The 21,906-nt window shown below is 46.3% G+C and overlaps 1 protein-coding gene across 1 annotated transcript in view; it reads right to left on the bottom strand.

The window, feature by feature from the left end:
- Nucleotides 1–21,906, bottom strand: part of COL5A2 (collagen type V alpha 2 chain) — a 384,888-nt gene that overhangs the window by 106,332 nt on the left and 256,650 nt on the right. The window contains exons 12-17 of the mRNA XM_075317769.1: nt 16,308–16,361; nt 13,505–13,558; nt 12,459–12,512; nt 11,390–11,434; nt 9,941–9,994; nt 9,447–9,491 (exon numbers count right to left, since the gene is read on the bottom strand). Of these exons, the coding sequence (XP_075173884.1) occupies nt 9,447–9,491; nt 9,941–9,994; nt 11,390–11,434; nt 12,459–12,512; nt 13,505–13,558; nt 16,308–16,361 (306 nt within the window). The remainder of the gene's footprint in view (nt 1–9,446; nt 9,492–9,940; nt 9,995–11,389; nt 11,435–12,458; nt 12,513–13,504; nt 13,559–16,307; nt 16,362–21,906) is intronic.

Here is a 21,906-nt window from a genome sequence, read left to right as displayed (position 1 = left end):
CCCTCCCATGCTGCATGCTGGGAGGGGCCGTAAGACCCATCCCTGCTCCTATAGGGTAGATCAGAGCAACTGGGGACGTGGGAGGAGCCACATGAGAGCAGACACAGAAAGGAAAGTCTAGTGTGGGCAGATAGAGAGAGTGTGGGGAAGGAGGAGGAGGTCTGCAGGAGGCAGGCAAGGAGGAGAAGTGAAAGGAAAGAAAGCTCCAAGTCAGTCAGGAAGGAACTGAAAAGAAGAAAGAGACGCTTCCTGGTGAAGATCCTGGGACTCAGAGGGTCCAGGTGACACCAAGCAGAGAACAGAAGGGGTCTCAGGGCCACGGGTAGCTGTAGAGCTGCGGTGGCCTGTTCCACAGGAACATCGGTGGAGGGATCAAGCTGCAACAGGGGACGGTCCCTAGAAACCGGAGGAGCGCAAAATCATCTCCAAACAGTAAAAACCGAGGCCCAGGGAATGTTGTAAGCTCCCCGGGCCACAGCCCACAGCAGAACTTCTAGAAAAGGGGTAATCAGCCGATAGGTGACCCCCCAGCCTGGAGGCTGTTGTGGAGGCCGAGCCAGGTTTATCCTCCAAAGGCAAGGTTTAAGGAGACAGCTGAAGACAGAGACACTTAAGAGAAGGGTACCGGGTTTTGCTCCAAAAATCACCCAGAAACGTCGGAGGTCCCTGACAGTGGTCCCAGCAGTCCAAGGGTTCCTGCCGGCCTTGACAAGAATTGTGAGTAAAGAACTTGAAACTGCACCCTTGGTGTTGCCTCTGTTATTTCATCTGCATAGACACTCACAAGCACCAACTGTGCCCCGGGGCACCGCTCCACCTGTGGGGAGCAGTACCACCATTGCTGCCACTTCATCACCCAGGAGGCCTTACACAGCAGCGGCGGCTTAATAGCTGCATACCACAGGTGGCGTCACGAACACAAACTTTAATTCATCAGCCATATTTAACTGACACCCACCAGGGCCACGGAGTCGGGTCCCGCCACCACTGACAACCACCGGACTAGTCCGGCCCGGCACCGGGTGTCCCATAGCCCTGGGGTGGGCGAGTCACATGAACAAATCCCAAATGACAACCTCCGCAAAAGTGTGATAACCTACTGTAATACAATACCCATATACAGTTAATGCGCATTACAATTCAAAACATGGAATAAGTATGTGCAGTGCCACACAGCTAGCACAGAGACATACGTAACGAAATTCAACTTATTCTGTAGTAAACCAGATATGGGCACTGTAAAGAAGGATTAGTATAGAAGAGAAGACCGTCAGATTGCCCTGAATAATGCTCTGTGCAACCGAGCCTGGAGCAGAGCCAGTATATCAGATAAGGCACTTATAATAACCCACTCTTATAATAGGCCCATAAACAATAATGCACAATAACAATAAATACATTAAATTTGCGTCGTGCTACACAGCCAGCACAGAGTCATACGTATTGCTTAATTACAGGCTATTATAGCTCACTGCTAACATGTCAGGGCATCCATATGATCCAATCTAATAACAAAAAAAGTAATACATAGGATCCTACCCAGTATGATGATCCACTGACCCAGAAACTATCAATCCCTGGACAGATATAGATATGGGGCAACGAGTGCAAAAATACGCCAAAAAGAACAGAAATATACATGTGCCAGGCTAAGAGAAGGGGGTAGAGGACTGGGATAAATTATCTGTGCAGTAAAGCATAAAGCAGGACTGATGAGCCTGATATAGGTGCTGCAAAAGACTATTAGAGTAAAAGGGAAACCGTCAGCAAGTAAACGCTCTGTGCAACAGAGCATGAAGCAAAGCCAATATACCAGCGCTGTGCAACAGAGCATGAAGAAGAGTCAATATACCAGATGTGGTGCTGCAGAGGGGGTATCAGAGTAGGAGGGAAGCCCCACGCTTATTGCAGTGATACATTGGGCTTCCCTTCTACTCTGATACCCCCTATGCAGCACCACATCTGGTACATTGGTTCTGCTTCATGCTCTGCGCACAGCGCTGCAGAGAGCATTTACTTTGCGCTTGTGGATGGTACACCTTGTACACCATGTACCTTTTAGTACAGATATTACACACATGGATGGCACAGCACAGGGCAGTTTCTGTAGTATTAGGCTGCTTTCACACCTCCGGTTTTAGCAGAGCCAGCCAATCCGGCTCTAAAACCTATGCAACGGATGCGGCGCCAAAACCGCATCCTTTGCATACGTTTTTGACATGCGGCCCGTCCGGTTTTTGCCGCTTGCTGCAGGCTAATAAGCATGCGCAGTGGAAAAAACCGCATGCAGCGGCCGGATGTGGTGTTTGCCGCAGGACGCCACATGCGGCATCCATAGGCATGCATTGCAAATCAAGCCGCATCGGCCGGATGCGGCGCGATGCAGGTTTTTTTGCAGGAGAAAAAAACATGCCAGGCAACGTTCCATCCGGCCGCCGCATCGGCTAAATCTGCCGCATGCGGCAAAAAGCGGACGGAACGCAAGCCCATGCGGCACAATACGGTACTAATGTAAGTCTATGCAAACAACCAGCGGCAAAAAAAAACGGTTGCGGTTTTTCTGCAAAGCGCCAGATTGTGCCACACAGGAAAAAACGGAGGTGTGAAAGCAGCCTTACAGGCAGACATTTGTACATGATTGTACTCGCCTGCTTCAGTGCTGGGAGAGATGATATCAGTGGCTTCTGCCTCCACTTCCTGTGGCTCCTCCTGGCTGTGCTGTTCTTATCCTGTCATCTGCTTTTTCTGGCTGGTGCTTCTGTTCTCAGCTTTTTCTTGTTTGCTTAGCTCTCTCTTTCCTCTGCTTATTCTGCTCTGTTGTCTCTCCTTGCTCTGCTTTTATTCTGCTCTGTTATCTTTTTGTCAGGTCTGTGCTTATTCTGCTCTGTTGTCTCTCCTTGCTCTGCTTTTATTCTGCTCTGTTATCTTCTTGTCGCTCTGCTTTTAGGGGTGCTTCACACACAGCGAGCTCGCTGCCGAGATCGCTGCTGAGTCACGCTTTTTGTGACGCAGCAGTGACCTCATTAGCGATCTCGCTGTGTGTGACAATGAGCAGCGATCTGGCCCCTGCTGCGAGATCGCTGCTCGTTACACACAGCCCTGGTTCGTTTTCTTCAAAGCCGCTCTCCTGCTGTGACACACAGATCGCTGTGTGTGACAGCAAGAGAGCGACAAATGAAGCGAGCAGGGAGCAGGAGCCGGCGTCTGACAGCTGAGGTAAGCTGTATCCAAGATAAACATCGGGTAACCAAGGTGGTTACCCGATATTTACCTTAGTTACCAGCCTCTGCAGCTCTCACGCTGCCTGTGCTGCCGGCTCCGGCTCTCTGCACATGTAGCTGCTGTACACATCGGGTTAATTAACCCGATGTGTACAGCAGCTAGGAGAGCAAGGAGCCAGCGCTAAGCAGTGTGCGCGGCTCCCTGCTCTCTGCACATGTAGCTGCATTACACATCGGGTTAATTAACCCGATGTGTACTGTAGCTAGGAGAGCAAGGAGCCAGCGCTCAGTGTGCGCGGCTCCCTGCTCCCTGCTCACACTGGTAACTAATGTAAACATCGGGTAACCATACCCGATGTTTACCTTAGTTACCAGTCTCCGCAGCTTCCAGACGGCGGCTCCGTGCAAGCGCAGCGTCGCTTGCACGTCGCTGCTGGCTGGGGGCTGTTCACTGGTCGCTGGTGAGATCTGCCTGTTTGACAGCTCACCAGCGACCATGTAGCGATGCATCAGCGATCCTGACCAGGTCAGATCGCTGCTGCATCGCTAAGTGTGAAGGTACCCTTATTCTGCTCTGTTATCTTCTTGTCGCTCTGCTTTTATTCTGCTCTGTTATCTTCTTGTCAGGTCTGTGCTTATTCTGCTGTGTTATCTTCTTGTCGCTCTGCTTTTATTCTGCTCTGTTATCTTTTTGTCAGGTCTGTGCTTATTCTGCTCTGTTGTCTCTCCTTGCTCTGCTTTTATTCTGCTCTGTTATCTTCTTGTCAGGTCTCAGCTTCTGCTAGGTGGCAGATGGTGGTCTCTGTCAGCAGGAGACGGGAAGATGGCTCTGCATATCCGAGGTGGACCGACACAGGGTTGTACCCCGCCGGTACTGACACGGAGAACTGACCCGGAAACCGTAGCACAGAGGGGGTACTCGGACCCTGAAGCCAGGACCGAAACCAGCGGCCTAGCTAATTAACTGATTGAGGGCAGGATTATAGGTCCTGTCTCACCCAAAGTCCCTAAAGAAGACAACAGCCCACCGATAGGGATAAGGCCACCGCCAGGGCCCATAGATCCCATGGGCCAGCGTCTGCGGGCACGGCTCCTTAGGCCACAGCCAGCCGGCAGCGGACTCCTGAGTTCCAGACCAAGCAGTCCACCATACACAAAACAAGTGTAGAGGGAAAAGTACAGCGACCACCAGCCCGGGTGGGGGGACCTGAATGCAACTGGCCGGCCATCAGCACCTTGGTTTACCAAAAGACTCGTGTGATTCATTTACTATGAGTAACCAAACATCCCCCTGCTTGCTCGGGCGCGCCGGCTCTTGCCATCGCTATACCCTGCACAAAGACACTGGGTCCCGGGGCAACCATCCCTACCCATGGAGGGGTTAACATCCAGCTGCCACTACATCTCCCCCGGGTGCCCCACAACGGCAGCGGTGGTGTCCCACCTCACCACACACCGTGGGTGGCGTCATGAACTTAATACGGCCTAGCCCGTACATTTATGTCCCCCCCTTTTTATTCGGCGTGTCTGTGTGACCCCTGGGTCCGGAGGATCCCTCGAGCCACAGACACACACAGCGGGTCCGGACCCGAGCAGCGGCGGCTGCTGGCACGGGGGTGGCACAATAGATTTTGAAGGCTAATATGAGACCATTATAGAATTTGGGAGCTAATGTGGCGGGAGTTATACAGTATGAGAGCTAACGTGGGAGGCTTTCATACAGTGTGGGTTGGCCCCTCATATATTGTAGGGATATCTGTGTTGGGTCCTCAAAGTGTGGGGGCGATTATACAGCTTGGAAGGTAATGTGGAGACCGTTATACAATTTGAGGGCTACTGTTGGGTCCATCATAAAGTGTGAAGGCATTTCTGTGTTTTAGGGGAGCTGTGGGCTCATTATACTGTGTATAGTGGAGGTGTAGGGGCATCACACTGTGTATAGTGGACCTGTATATTGGAGGATTCAGGGGACATAATTAAATGTTAAGAGGACACTTTAGAAGCATTATTGTTATGGGGCACTCAGAGTATTGTGACTATCAGATGGGCACACAGGAGGCATAATTACTTGCTTGGGGGGAAAATGTGGGTACTGCTTACTAGGGCACCTGCACAGGGCATTCATAATTTCTAGGGAGCAATTTCACGATCTAGCCATTCTCCTTCCATGGTGACATGGACTCATTAGTATTACAGGATCTCAGGTGTGAATGGGGAGCAGCTGTGTAAATTTGGTATTATCGCTCACACTCTCTCATATTGATCACTGGAAGTTCAACATTGAAGAACTAGGACCATTTTTCTCTTACGTGAACAAAACACAAGATATCTGAATGAGGCCTTTACTTGTTTACATCCAGCACTTTTAAAAGCAGAGGTAAAAGGGATTTAGTTCCTGCCACTTTTAGATTTGCAGCAACTGCTATTGTTTTCCATCTTGGGGTCTCTGTTTAGTTTTGTAAATAAAACATACTCACACAGAGGCATGCTTTCACGAATTCTATATAAACATGCTTTTCAATACACCCAAAAACACAATTTTAGACATGGTACAAACAAAAAACAGAGGCACATTTTTGCCGTATTGAGCAGGATCTCATATCTTCCTACTACAACAAGCACTGTGATACAAAATATAAGGAGAAGCTGGCAACCATGGCTTTGATGCTTCTCAGACTTTAGAGAGAATATCAGCCTCACCAACAGTGGGCACATCAGCCCAAACGACAATGGGCGCATGAGCCCCACTGACAGTGGGCACATCAGCCACATCTACAGTGGGCACATCAGTACCACCAACAGTGGGAACATCAGCCCTACCAAGTCGCCACATCAGCCAAACCTAGACTGGTCACATCAGCAAAAACAACAGTGATCACATCAGTCCCATCAACAGTGGGCAAAGTTGCCCCAGTGACGGTGGGAACATCAGCTCCAGTGACGGTGGGCACATCAGCCTCATTGATGGTGGGCACATTAGCCATACCTACAGTGGTCATTTCAGTCCCACCTACTGTGAGCCTTCAGTCCCACTGTGGCGCCCCTGACCACTGAGTACTGCACTCAGCTTGAGTGAGTACAAACAGGTAATCCCAAAGGCTGACTAGGGTGTGGACACACACAGACACGTAGTAACCAGGACACACACAAAGCTTAGAGGGGACCCCTGGGCAGACCCAGGGAGGGGGTGTAGCCCTCGCATCCCAGCTAGTGGTGGGTAGTGGGACTGGAGATTAGGGGAGTTGTGCAGTGGCAGTCAGAGGAGTAGGAGTGGAGCAGCCGCGTCTGAGGTGTAGAGAAGAAGAGCAGGACACTAGTCAGACCCTGCACCTGTAGTGGCTGCTGATGGGGGAAAGCGGCTACCCAGGAGGGCTGCCTGAAAACCACCTAGTGAAGAGGTGGCTGAGTAAGGGGACTACTGGTAGGCCAGGTCCGCACGGAGAAACAGGTCCCCAGAGCAGGAACCCATCTACTTGGCCTGCTAAACCTGCTGGTGAGGGTGCTGGATGTACCTCACCGAACAACACAGAGTCCGCAGCATCAAGAGCAACGAGGGGGCCCATAAGAAAGAGAAGACAAGCATCCAGCATTACTTGGTCCATGCTGTCAGCAAACGGGCCAGAAAGGGGAGAACGGCAGTTGCGACGTCCCTGTGTGATTCCCCTACGTTGGCCTGAAGAATACCTGGTTCCCCTCCTGGTTCATCATAGCATCGGCCGGGTTGCCTCACTCTACCGTCTGAAAGTGAATAAAAAACCTGAAAGACATTGCTGCCTGTGTGTGAGTTCTTCTGTGACCTGTGGTACTACACACTTACACTGAGTCCCTGGGGCCAGCCTCACTCTCGGGAGGCCATAACACCAGACTGCATTTACCATCAGCCCCAGAAGCTCTCCAAACTGCAGTGGCGGTCACCCTCTGACCGCAATTACCGAGAGTGGCGTCACGATTCCTATTAAAGTTAACCTGACATACCTGTGGCCAGAAGATTCCCAACACGTGAAGACCCTGAGGCGACCTGAAGGTGAGCGGGGCTTCACACCACCATTGGTGGGCACATCAGCCGCAGCAAAGGTGGACACATCAGCCCCACTTACAGTGGTCCCATTGTGGAGCCCCCAGCCCAGGTGTAGCGGTGCATTACCTTCAGGGACTCCACGTGGGATGGTCTGGTCACAGGTAGGTTGCTTCTTTAGGAGTTTCGTGTTGTCACTCTCAGTATTGCGGTTAGGGGACCGCCACTGCAGATTAGGGGACGCCTGGGGCTGATGTTGGATGCAGTTAGATGTAGTGGCCTCCTGAGAGTGAGGCAGGCCCCAGGGCCCTGTGTAGGTGTGTGGAACCACAGGTCGCGGAATGACTCCGGCGCAGTCCAGACAGTCTTTCAGGGTTTTTACTCACAATAGTTGGCAGGGTGAGTACCCGGGAATAGCTGGAATTAACCAGAGGAAACCAGGCACTCCGTCAGGCTGACTTTTGAGGGTGACTACCGACTCGCCTTCTCTAGCCATGATCTTTTTGTGGGGACCCCGACTTGAAGTCCCTACGGGGGTCACCCAGGGAAGTTGCTGCTGCCTGTTCTCACCTCTTTTCGGCCCGTTTGTAGCCTGGACAAGGTCACTCCGGCTGCTTGCCTCTTGTGAGCTATAGGCCCTCTCTTCGCTACGTAGCTGCGGACTCTGTGGTGTTATGGTGGGGGTCTGAAGTGCCCCCTCCGGCAGGTTTGGCAGGAGAAAACTGAATGAATCTCTGCACTGGGACCTGTTACCCTTATGGGCCTGGTACCTCCCTGGCAGTCCCCTTACTCAGCCACCGCTTGCCTTCAGCCTCGGGTGGTTTTCGGGTGGCACTCCCAGGTGACCGTTCTCCCCCGTCGCTAGCCACTGCACATGCATTGTCAGATTGTGCCAGACTCCAGGGTTTGCTGCATGCGTCTGCTCTCCCTGAGCTGCACTCACTAACTGGCTCACTACTGCCTCCCTTCTGTGCCTGCCTACGCAACTTAGCAACCAGGCTCTCTACCACACCCCTTGAGTAGAGATGGAGGCCACACCCCCTCCTGGATTCCCCAGGGGTCCACTCAAAGGTAGATGTGGGAGACCTGATTACTATGCGCCTATGTAATCACACCTCGATCAGCCTTCTGGATTACCTGTGTTTGACTGCTCCCAGCATGGGTGCAGTACTCAGTGATGCCTGACCAAGTCAGGGGCGCCACACCATAAGCCCCACCTACAATGGTCACCTCAGCCCCACCAATAGTGGTCACATCAGCCCCAACAACACTGGTCCCACCTACAGTGGTCACATCAGCCCCACCAATAGACAGTGGTCACATCAGCCTCATCAACAATGGTCACATCAGCTCCATGTACTGTGGTAATAGCAGCTCCACCCACTGTGGTCACATCAGCCCCACCTACAGTGGTCACACCAGCCCCACCTACAGTGGTCACAACAGCCCCCCTCCCATTGTTACACTTTTTTCAATTTCCTATGATTTTTTTTAAATCTTTATTTCTTGTGACAAATTTATGAAGTTATGTGCAAGTAGATGTAGGCATAACTGGTATGTGTACATCATGCACATATTGAACATTTCTTTTAAGTGTTTTGCATGCAATTATCTGCTTAATTCAGACTTTCAGTCACAAACATAAATAGCATGACACAAAATCAGGTGAAGGTGTCTGAGTGTATAAAGTGTTTCACTTCTTTTTGACAAAGTGTTTGGTATCTACTTTCAGGAAATGCAATATATAGCCTGAGAAACAGTGTAGAGTGAAACATCTTGCACAGGTGGTGGGTGGTGAAGAACCTGTTAAAGATGTTTTTCTCAAACCCTGGTGCTGTCTCTAATGTTTTTGGATAGTTCAAGGGACTGTTCCAACCCTGTGGTAAAGTGCAACTGGATCGCAGAAGAGTGCAGTGTATAATTAGTATATTTGGATTTCAGAAAATACATAGCAATACATAGGATTATGAATTTTTACTTTTCAGTTTAAGGGATTTGTTTTGCACATGTCAAGAGTGTGAATACCTTTTTGGCAACCAGAATTGCCAGAAGTGCAAAAAGCTTAAAGGAAAAACCCAAAAAGGATCTATTGTAAGAAATATTGCAAGCTACAGGTATGTGTACATTAGAAAATTAGTAAAATGAACAGATAAGCTACTGAATATCTTTACAGATTAACGAAAAAAGTGAGAAATCATATGATAACTTACTACTGCTCCGGCTGCACCCACAAGTCCATTGGCACCTCTTACACCCTGGAAAAATGAAATCAAACAATTGTGTTACAGACGATCGTGGAAACATTTATTACTTCAAATTAACGTTTTTGTGTCATTGTGGCAGATTCCATTTAGGGACTCCATTATGACTGGGCTGCTGTGAAGTAAAAATATCAAAAAGGGTCACAAAACTAATTCAGGAAACAACATTCACAAAGTTATAACATCCATTGTATGCAAAACGGTTGTAGGGCTCAAAAGGGATATATTATTGAAGTCATAACAGAATCTTAATAAGGAAAACATTTTTTATTTCATTTTTGAAAATGTATCCTAAATCAAAACACAGATCTCATGAATTTTGTGTTTGCCTCCTTAATTGATAAGTTTGTCTTTTTATATTTCTCCCTATTATGTATATTATTACTATATTGAGTTCATACTTCTCTTTATACAATAAAGTGAGCACGAATAGGAGTACTTACAGGTGTACCTTGTGGTCCAATACGTCCTCTTTCTCCAGGCATTCCTCTTGGTCCCTTTAAAATGAAGTAGTATTAAAAACTTTCAGTAAAATACTACATTAGGTTTTACCAGGTAAATGTAACGATTGTGACAAAAGTACCAGTATATTGTGGAATGTGGGATTGTTTAATAGATGAGGGGCAGGTTCAATTAAGGTGCAGTGTATAAATGCGAGTGACATGATTTCCATTCATAATGATTCACACAGACATACACGAGGTTTCCAACACACTTTTGGATTTTTGTTAGGTAAAAATTACTTAAGTCTAGAGATGAGCAGACCTGTTGAAGTTCAGGTTCAGAGGGTTCAGCCAGACTTTAGATAAAATTCTGTTCGGGATGCAGACTTGACCTGAACCCTATTGGAAGTCACTGATTGGGCAGCTTGGCTTTCTATCCATATACAGCCAGCCATATACAGTACGAAGCACCTTCCAGGGAGGGCAGGGATTTTTCTTCTTTTTTTTGGACACATTAAAGTTATGCAGATGGAATACATTCTTATATTCCCAGAGTAACCCTTTAAATGTCTTTGTTCTCATTTTCTTTGACAGATTATTTTGCAAAGTATCATTATCAAGAGTCTTACAATCTGCTTTTAAGATGAAATAATTTCAGTATACAAAACAATAGGCATTGTCTGTATTTTGCTATAGTTGTTAACAATTTCCCTCATTTAAAAGGAAAACATGCCATACTGAGGTATTTTAAAGGTTTTTGGCTGGATCCTTGCATTTTAAAGGGGTTGTCTGGTCTCATAATCAAAATTAGCAGTCCCTCTCTAGGACTGCAGACTGTCGAAACATGAAAGTGTGTGATGCACTCACTATCACAATTCTTATATGGTCCACATGTGACTGGGTGGTCACATAACAACATGCGTGCAATTTGCATACTTGCTGTAATATGCTAACTAGATTCAAATGGCTTCTCTCCATAGAAGACAATGGAGAGACGCTGGCTATGTCTAGTTGGCATGTGACTGCAAGTATGCAAATCGCATACATACAGTCACATGAATGCTCACTTGTATGGGGAATACAAGGAAATGGTGAGGGGGGTATGCATTGCACATGGTCATGATCTGGCATTCTGCAGTCACATATAGTGAATTCAGACTTTTCAGACTAGTGCATTTCTGCCTATACTTTGATAAGATCTTATCATTTAAATTGCTATGCAAAAGCCAGGCTTTGCAATGGGAATTTATCTGCATTCTCACATGTGATAAGTGGAAACTGACACATTACGTAGCTTAGCGTACAGGTATGATTAAAAGCAAGTAAAGAGATAAGAAATCAAACTACAGCTGGACTGAATGATGATTTATACCACAAATTAAAAAAAATAAAAACAGGGAAATTAAGTAGTAAATAGCGTAGTGACTACATGTGCTGTCTCAAACTTACCGGTGGGCCATTTAGACCCATTGGACCAGTAGGACCAGATTCACCCTAGAATGAAATTGCGAAGAATATGTAGTTGAGCAACTGTTCCAGTTCATATCTGTCCATGTAAAATTTATGTGTTTACAAGGTTTATTTAAGCTTAATAATAGCAATAGGTTCAACATTAACCTCAAAACGACCCATGTATTTTGCACCTTCAGAATCTATTTTTTTCTCCATTATTTCATTGTTGTATTTCAAATACTATAGCATATTTCTTGTTCATGAGCCAGTGTTGAACACAGCAGCGTCAGTTCGCATGTTGCATGTGCTATTGTGCGCAGCAAGCGTAGACTAAACCTGCTACAATGGGCTGCAGTGTTTCTGGACTTGTCTTCCATTAAGCACATTTGGGACGCTGTTGGTTGTCAATTGCAAAGGCAGCTGCCAGCACTAGATTTTGATGATTTGTATGCTCAAGTGCATTCAACATGGCAGAACATTTCCCAGATAACCATCAATAACCACTCTGATGTCATGTCCAAGGGACATGTGTAAGTGCATGTATTCTTATGTATGGCGCTCATATGCAATAGTAAATAAGTTGAGATGTTTGAAAATTTTGCTTCCATTTTTCATTATTTGCATATCATTAATATGTCTATCGATTATGTGATTTCCATAGTTATAGGACTTTTCATTCTTGGTGCTGTAATTTCTATGTTGAGGAGTGTATGGTTACTCAAATAATAGTATTCTGTTTGAATATGAATTCTGAAATACAGTCCAGGCTCCTGACTGGAGGTGTCCAATTCATATTACTTTGCCCATTGGGATATATTTGTCAACTAATCCACCCAGTTTGTGATTTACTTTTGAGAATTTATGGCAAAAAATGTGAAGTAATGTTTCCATTATATTCTACAGCCAAGTTTGATGATACATTTGAATTGATCTGATCACAGATACTGCTATAACTGTGAGCACCAAGTGCCCCCCTCCCCATTATAGTACCACACAAAATAAAAGTTAAAATGTATCTCTGTAATACATAGAGACAGGTCATCTTTAAATTATTTCAGCTTTCTACCTTTGATCCAGCTGCTCCGAGTTCTCCTTTTGGACCGTCTAGTCCTTTATGACCCTAAAATGTCAAAATAAGATGTCAACATCAAACTATACATTGCAAAAAATATATAAATATATTTTATCTTTAGGTTGGCTACTTGTTTCCACAATTAAAGTAAAGGAGGTTTTACAATTTTATAGGACCATGCATTGTTGTGACCGCCTAATTTTCAGGATAATATATATAATATTAACTAAATATATGTATAAATATATATATATATATATATATATGAGGTTTTTTTTCAGCAGGAGTCTTCTCACAGATCGGGAAGTAATAGCATAGTCTTGTGATGCGCCATTGCTTTCCATAATGAGTAAATCCCTTTAACTGTTGGTTGCTTGTGATACTGACACATGGAAGGAATAATACATTGTTTGTACAACGTAGTGGCATATCCATAGTAAGCTTTCATGTCAAGTCTTGACTGTGTCTCCTCAATGTGCAGCTCAGGGTTAATGAATGGACAGCAAAAGTTGCACAATGTCTTCCAAAGGCTACAAAGCAAAGCAGACCTTATGAAGTAAGTGAGGCCTTCTGTTGGCCACACATATAGCAGATAACTAGGTCAAATCTGTTTCCTCTTCTTATTTCTAGTGTGAAGTGATCTGCCGTTATCTCCTTTTATTGCTGTTTATAACTATCATGTTGGTTCATCAATTGACATAATTCCCAATATGTTTCGGTTTTGTATGTGCTTATAAGTCCAATACGCCAAAATTGTGTTTTCTGTGCAGGAAAGGTCTTACTCAGATGTCAGTTTTTCACATACGAATCCTATCTACGTTTTGTGAGGATAGAACTCATTCCCATTATAGTCTTTGGGTTGTTCACATGTCCATGTTTTTTCCTGTCCGAGTGGTCTGTACCAAAACTTAAAGGCATGTCTGATACTGATGTACCGTACAGTGCAGTGTCATATGCAGGATCCTTTTGTCAAAAATGCATAGGACATCTGAGGTCACTAAACATAATGCAGAAATTTAAAAATAGCAGAAAAGTCTTACTCTATGGCCTTTGAGTCCTGGGAGTCCTGGAGCACCAGGGAATCCTCTGGCTCCCTAAAAAGAGATATAATAATTACATTACAAAAAACACTTCAAGAACAATATTACATGGCACCACTCTTCTGTATACATGTTCTATCTTTATTCCTCTTACAACACACAGTACCTCTAGATGGCTGGAACCATTACACTTTCACCCACATTATTCTCTACCCCGGCGAGTGTGATTACATTGCACTAACAGATCATAGACTAAGGGGCACTTTGCACACTGCGACATCGCAGGCCGATGCTGCGATGCCGAGTGCGATAGTCACCGCCCCCGTCGCAGCAGCGATATGTTGTGATAGCTGGTGTAGCGAAAATTATCGCTACGCCAGCTTCACACACACACTCACCTGCCGTGCGACGTCCCTGTGGCCGGCGACCCGCCTCCTTGTTAAGGGGGCGGGTCGTGCGGCGTCACTGCGACGTCACACGGCAGGCGGCCAATCGGAGCGGAGGGGCGGAGATGAGCAGGATGTAAACATCCTGCCCACCTCCTTCCTTCCGCATATCCTACGGAAGCCGCGGTGACGCCGGTAGGAGATGTTCCTCGCTCCTGCGGCTTCACACACAGCGATGTGTGCTGCCGCAGGAGCGAGGAACAACATCGGACCGTCGCGTCAGCGTAATTATGAATTACGCCGACGCTGCACCGTTGATACGATTACGACGCTTTTGCGCTCGTTAATCGTATCATCTAGGCTTTACACACTGCGATGTCGCATGCGATGCCGGATGTGCGTCACTTTCAATTTGACCCCACCGACATCACACCTGCGATGTCGCAGTGTGCAAAGTGCCCCTAAAGATTGCCATGAGCTATAGATATGTACCGCCCTGAGAGGGGCCCGGCCGCTTCCTCCGCTTGCTCGGATCGAGCCGCTCGAGGTCCGGGCTCGGGTTGTCGGTGGCACGAGCGCCTTCGGACCGGGGGCCACGTCACTCTTGTTAAGGGGAGTAGGCGGTGGGAGGATGGTGGTCGTGTAACGGGTCGTGACGCCCCCCACGGGTCGTGGTGACGGGAGAAGCACCACCGCTGCGGCTGGAGTAATGGGGGGCTCGTCCGGGATCGGTGTTGCGGCCACAGCTGAGATGTTGGCCCCTCCGTGGGTAGGGGCGGTGTGTCCCGGGGCCCGGTGGGGGACTGTGAGGGTTGGTGGTTGTTGTAGTCGAGGTGCAGGGCGCCGTGCCGCGGTGTAGTGTGTCGGGCCCGGATGGCACTGGTGTACTCACGATTAATTCACACCGAGTCACTGGTAAACCAAAGTTCGGTAGTGGTCGGTCCCCGCGGCCGGCTGCTGATGTCCTCTGTGGGGTTGATGGTGGCCCCTTTTCCCGTGCACCTCTGAATGTTTGTGTTTCGGCCCCCCTGCCTAAGCAGTGGTAGCCCGCTCCCCGGTGTTGGGCTGCCGGAGGAGCCCTAGGCTGCCCGCAGGCGCTGGCCCGTCGGGTGTTTGGCCCTTAGCGGTGGCGCTCACCCGGTCTCGGTGGGCTTTTGCCTTCTTTCAGGTCTTTGGTTGTGGATGAACCCCTGAGGTCCGGCCAGCAATCAGTCAATTCGCCTATACTCAGTGCCTTCTAAGCTAGGACGGGGTCTGAGTACCCTTCTGTTGGTGCTCCAGTACACGTTTGACTCCCCGGTTCGGGACCGGCGGGCTCCAACCCAAGCCCGGTCCATACGGTTCCGCCGGTTGCTGTACCGGTACTCCTGCAGACGGCCACCACCGCCTGCCTGACATTTTCCAAGGGGCCCAGGCTCCTACCCAGGTCCCTGACAGCTTCTCTCCTTTTTCACCTCCTGTCACTGTCAACTCTCAACTTTTTCTCCTTGAACTTCCTGCCCCAGGACAGTAGTCTCCTCGGTGGGCGTGTCTTTCCGCCTGACTCCGCCCACCTGGTGTGCTCTACTTGCCCTGGGGGAGGCAACAGGTCTCCCAATCGGGTGACATGTGTGTGACCTCACAGGGGGTTGGGGGTGTGTGTGTGTATGTGGCTGATGTAATTACCTGTGACCCCTGGGGTCCAGGGCGTCACAGATACATAATGATTAATCTTCACAATCTAATGTATTGAAGGCAACCTAATTCAAGTTGGAAAAAGAAGGATCAGGCATAAAGGAATTAATGATTAATTTACTCAGCAAATTAGCTGCTTCCACGTGTGTCTGTTAGCAGCCAAAATGGACAATGGACAGGTGTGTTAAGGGAGCATTCTCAAGTTTGTCAATTAGCCCTTAACTACAGGATATTTTATAGCTTGCCGATTACTGGGGGTTCAACTACTGGGACCATAACCGTCACTGATAGCGGGGGCTTGGAAAATCCTCATATGAATAAAGCTATAGTTGATCATTTATACCATTGTTTCATTCATTCTTAATAAGACTGGCAAAAATATAGTGAAGAGCTTGTCTTCAACACTCCAGTAAGAATTAATGGAGTTGCAATGCGCTTTATTAACCATTGCTACCTTCACATAGGGCTTTTCATAGCCCCAATTCTCAGGTTCAGTATGGATCCAATCAGTCAGACAGCCAATGATCAGAAATGTATCCCCTATCTAATGTATAGGGAATCATTTCCAAACTTGAAAATACCCATTTAAGTATCTCCTATCAACATCTTTAGCTGAGCTACCATCATCCATCAACCAAGTCTATTTTCTTATAATATACATGTCTGGTCAACATAAATTAACCCACTGATGCACTGCTGAGTATCCCTGATTTAAAGAAAAAAATAATAAGTCTAATACTTACCACAGATCCTGGAAATCCTGTCTCTCCCGTTTGTCCAGCTCTTCCTGCTTCACCCTTAGAAAAATCAAAAGACAAATACACATGAAATTATGAAACAGGATATGAATCTTCACTTTGAAATGTGTGATTTTCGGAAGGCATTCTCTGAAATTAATAGTAGTGATGGCCGATCCCCTTGATGGTCAGGATTGGCAACCTTGCCCGATTATTTAGTAAAGATCGAGATTGGGATCGAGATCGGAATTGAGATAACATGATTTTGTGTCTGATCACCGATCTCGGGCTTTACAGTTATGGAATGGGGTGGGGGGGGGCTGTAAAATAAAGAATAAAGTTAATAATAAACATTGTCATTATACTTACTGCTCCCGCGATGCGTCCTGCAGACTCTGTCTCCCGGCGCTTCTGTTTCCGAGTCCGATCATTGCTGTGCCTCTGGGTTAAAGGACTTTCTGTGACGTCATAGCCATGTGACCAGTCTGTTGTAAATGTTGTACAAACATTGGCTTACAAACTGGTCACATAACTATGACGTCATTGAAGGTCCTCACTGTTAGCCTGCTTCTTGTTCTGTACAGAGCAATGTAGCAGAGCTGACAATGCTCTCTCTGCTTCTGACTTTGTATAGACTGTGTCTGTACAGAGTGCTGGAGCTGACATTGCTGTTCCTGTGAACTATGTTGGACTAAGGAGTTTTTTTAAAATAAAGATGAAGTCTCTAAATGTTTTTTTGTTTTATTTCTAATAAAAAAAAAATTCTATGTGTTGTGTTTTTTTTACTGTTTATTAGAAATTCATGGTGCCCATATCTAATTTGTCGTGACACCATGAATTTCGGGCTTAGTACCATCTGAGAATACAAATCTGGCATTAATCCCTTTATTACCCAGCCTGCCACCACCTTCAGGGCCGCTGGACGAGCCGGGTAAAGAGCCTGGAAATGGTGCTAAGAAACAATGCGCCATTTCCAGGAGCAGCTGTGGGCTGCCGAGAATCCCAGTCACCAGCTGCCTGGCTTTACCTTATAGGTGATCAAAATATGGCAGGAGCCCACACTTTTTTTTTCTATTATTTTTTTAAATTGTTAATATATATATATATATATATATATATATATATATATATATATATATATATATTATAATGTATTAGTTGAAAAAGGTCTTTGTAGACATTTAAAATCAAACATCTCTGAGGGGGGTGGTCTGACTGTAAATAGCATCAGCCACATAGTTTCTGTGCTCCAGTTGTCCAGGGTACCAGCAGCTCAAAATTGACTGACCTTCCGGAGGTGTGCTGCAATTCAGCAAATTCAAATTGCAAATTCAGTCTGCAAACCAGCTATGCTGCTGGGCTCCTTTAAAATGCTGGCATATATGATGACTCGAGGTAAAGCGCATATGAAGACGTCCCTAGTGAGAGTTACTAATTTCATGGCCATAGATGCCAGTGCTGTAAAGGAAGAGTTGGCAGTCTCTGTTTCACAGAACCCCTGGCATTCACCTAGGAGGAGTTCAATGACGTCTGGTGATCGACTCCTGGCTGCAGCTGATCCACTCTTGGATGCAGCAGATCTCACTCTTACAAAGCGGATAATGGAGAACATGTTGGGCGAGCTGAAGGTTTCCTTGCACAATGATTTCAGAGGTATGCTGGTGGAATTGTGGAAAGACACTTCAGTGATAGGGGACCGTACATCAGACCTTTAGAACAAAATGGTAGAAATGGCTAAATCACATAATGATCTCATCAATGCTAATTTAGCTCTGGAAGGTGCAGCGCAGGGTTTGTAGTCTAAGGTGTTGGACCAAGAAGATAGGTCCCATCATAATAATATGTGGCTTCTGAACATTCCTGAGCTCGTCCCAGAAGCCGACCTGGATCCTTTTCTGTTTGACATGCTTAAAGAGGCTTTACCTGACTTACCTGTGGGAGATCTTATTATTAATTGGGTGCACAGAATTCCGAAACCAAGAGGACTGGGCACGGAAAAGCCGTGTGATACCTTAGCGAGATTACACTTTTTCAAGACCAGGGAGGTTTTTTTGCAAGCCATGAGGAATCGACCAAAACGTTTGCATAAGATTCAAGATATGGTTGTTTTTTCTGACCTCTTCGTAGGTACTCTGGCTAGACAGAGTTCGCCCTTTATACTAAGGTGCTGAGAGAAGCTGGTATCACTTATTGGTCAGGCTTCCCAGTTAAGATCATGGTAGCATGGTCATCCGCCATCCAGGAAAAATTTTTAAGGAATAGTCACAAACCTGATGAATTAGAGCCGACTGCTGGACTTCAGTTGTTGTAACATCTGGGACTTTAGTGACCATTGTTTTTGAGCATGGACACCGTTTGGTGTGTTCAGCGGCCAGCTGGCTGCAGTAGTCCATGCATATCTTATGTGTGGGAGTTGTGCGGTTGTTTGGGGTTTTTTTGTCTATCCCATCTTGGTAATGTATTGTTCTATTGCTCCTTTTGGTTAATATGGAGATAAAATTTATGTCTCTAAATGTGAAACGGTTGAATTCGCCTGTAAAAAGATTTATGTTATGGCAATAGGTGCTCAAGGCTGAGTTTTCTTTGTATTACGGAATCAATCTCATCTCTTTTGTTAGCTGATTCCATTAGATTAAATAACAGGTTTGTTCCTCATTCGTTTTTTGCCAGTCTGAGAAGCTGGGGTGTGCACTTTTATTAAGAACACCTCATCATTTTCTTTGCATTCTCAATATTTAGATCCTGAAGAGCAGTTTATTAAGAGAACATACCAAAATAATAATGTTGTGTATACCCTTGTGTCTGTCTATTCCTCTAATAGGTCTCAGCTTAGCTTCCTTAGGAAGTTTCTGCAAAAATTTTCTAGTGTGTCAGTGGGACAAAAATTTTATTTGTGGAGATTTTAATTTGCCAATGTCGAAACACTTGGATTGTTCTATTTCTACCTCCCATAGGAATGAGATGAGTTCTCTGATATCTGAACACCATTTTCATGATATCTGGAGATGTACACATGCAGAAGAAAGGGATTACACTTTTTATGGGCTAGATTTGTGTCATATAGCAGGTTAATTTTTTTCTTGGTGGATAGCAGCCTAATCTCTAAGGCCCTGTGCCCATGTTGCGTATTTTGATGCGGATTGTGATGCAGATTTTCAGAAATCTGCAGCAAAATCTGCATGTCCAATGTGAAGCCAACAAAGTCTATGAAAATTCAGAAGTGCTGTGCCCACGTTGAGTATTTTTCCCTTGCGTATTTGGTGTAGAATTCTTTTTTTCTGCTCCAAATACGCAAGGGAAAAATAAGCAACATGGGCACAGCACTTCTGAAGTCTCATAGACTTTGCTGGCTTCACAATGGACATGCAGATTTCGCTGCAGATTTCTGAAAATACGTGTCAAAACTACACAGCATGGGCACTGGGCCTTATTGTGTCGAGGCATCTATTTGATTAATAACGTGGTCGGATCACATCCCTATATACTTGACAGTTAAAGAGTTACATAAAAACCCTGTTTTTGTAAGGTGGAGAGTAAATGACTCTCTTTTATCTAAACACCATGTAGTGGAGGAGGTAGCAGCAAGCCTCTCTGCTGAAACTTTTGAGTTCAATGATAACAAAGAGGTCACGGATGAGACATTATGGTCTTCTCATAAGGTGGTCATAAAGGGCTCATTTATTAAAATAGCCTCCAGTGAGAAGAGACTACGTGAAGTGGCGTTGGCTGAAATTTTGACACAATTTCAAACTCTAGAAGCTCAGAATAAACTATCTCCAACTCCTCTACCTTTTCAGAGATTAGGCTGCTCCGTCAGTAGCTCCGTCAATTGTTACTATTTTCTTACGAAAAATAATCTAAGAGCATTGAAGATAAAATATTATTCCAAAAGAGATAGAGCGGGTTCCATAGTGGCAAAAAGGGTTAAAAAAGGGAATTCCAGAATACAATAGCTTTTGGGCCCTAATAACACGGAGATAAGGAATACTATAAAGATTATTGAGGCCTTTGCAGTATTCTAACAAGCCCTATATAATCTGAAGGATGACCCTTAAGGGCACTTTACACGCAGTGACATCGCTAGCGATGTCGCTGCCGATCGCGCCCGCCCCCGTTGTTTGTGCGTCACGGGCAAATCGCTGCCCGTGATGCACAATATCGTTAGCACCCGTCACAGGGACTTACCTGCCTAGCGATGTCACTGTGGCCGGCGAACTGCCTCCTTTCTAAGGGGGCGGTTCGTGCTGCGTCACAGCGACATCACACGGCAGCCGTCCAATAGAAGTGGAGAGGTGGAGAGCAGCCGAAAGAAAGTGACGCCCACCTCGTTGCTGGAGGACGCAGGTAAGGTGTTGTTCATCGTTCCTGAGGTGTCACATGTAGCGATGTGTGCTGCCTCAGGAACGACGAAGAACCTGAATCCAGCACCATCAACGATATTTGGGATTAGAACGACGTGTCAACGATCAATGATAAGGTGAGTATTTTTGATCGTTAGCGGTCATTCGTACGTTTCACATGCAACGACGTCGCTAATGAGGCCAAATGTGCGTCATGAATTCCGTGACCCCCAACGACATCTCGTTAGCGATGTTGTTGCGTGTAAAGCAGCCTATAGACATCACAATCATGTCAGGACAATATCCAGCAGTTCCTAGATAGTATCGGCCTTCCGTAGCTATCTCCTTCTCAGTTGGATACTTTACATATACCCTGTACTTCTGCAGATATACAGCATGTAGTGAAATATTTTAGGATTAACTCGGCTCTAGGACCAGATGGGTTATTTAATTTATATTATCAACAATTTATTGACCTTATCTTTTATGTACTTTCCAATTTCGGCAAAATTCTGCTGTATTTGCTTCCTCCAATTTAGAGGCCATAATATCCACACCTATAAATTGGGTAAATCTGGTAATTCTCCTGGAAATTTCCGTCCTGTATCATTACTAAACTGTGATTTGAAGATTTTTTCAACAATTCTCTCCACCCACATTCATAAAATTCTTCCTTTATTGATTGACCCTGATCACATGGGGTTTGTGTCAGGGAGGCAAAAGATGGAACCAGGAGACTAAAGCGGGCTTTACATGCTGCGATCTCGCTAGCAAGATCGCAAGCAATCGTACCCGCCCCCTTCGATTGTGCGACACGGGCAAATCGCTGCCCGTGCCGCACAACCTCTCTTAACCTCGTCACACGCACTTACCTGCCCTGCGACGTCGCTCTGGCCTGGGAACCGCCTCCTTTCTAAGGGGGCGGTTCGTGCGGCGTCACAGCGATGTCACACGGCAGGCGTCAAATAGAAACGGAGAGGCGGAGATGAGCGGGCTGTAACATCCCGCCCACCTCCTTCCTTCCGCATTGCCGGTAGAGGCAGGTAAGGAGATGTTCGTCGCTCATGCAGTGTCACACACAGCGATGTGTGGTGCCGCAGGAACGAGGAACAACATCGCTAATAAGCAGAAAACAATTTTTTATTTCAGGACGACCTCTCCGTGGCAAACGATTTTGACCGCTTTTGCGATCGTTTAAGGTCGCTTATAAGTGTCACACACTGCGATATCCATAATGACGCCGGATGTGCATCACAAACAACGTG

Source organism: Anomaloglossus baeobatrachus, chromosome 7 (assembly GCF_048569485.1).
Source record: "Anomaloglossus baeobatrachus isolate aAnoBae1 chromosome 7, aAnoBae1.hap1, whole genome shotgun sequence".
In the NCBI taxonomy this organism is placed as follows: Eukaryota; Metazoa; Chordata; class Amphibia; order Anura; family Aromobatidae; genus Anomaloglossus; species Anomaloglossus baeobatrachus.
Note: the sequence above shows the minus strand (reverse complement) of the source record. Positions and strands in the feature narration are given on the sequence as shown.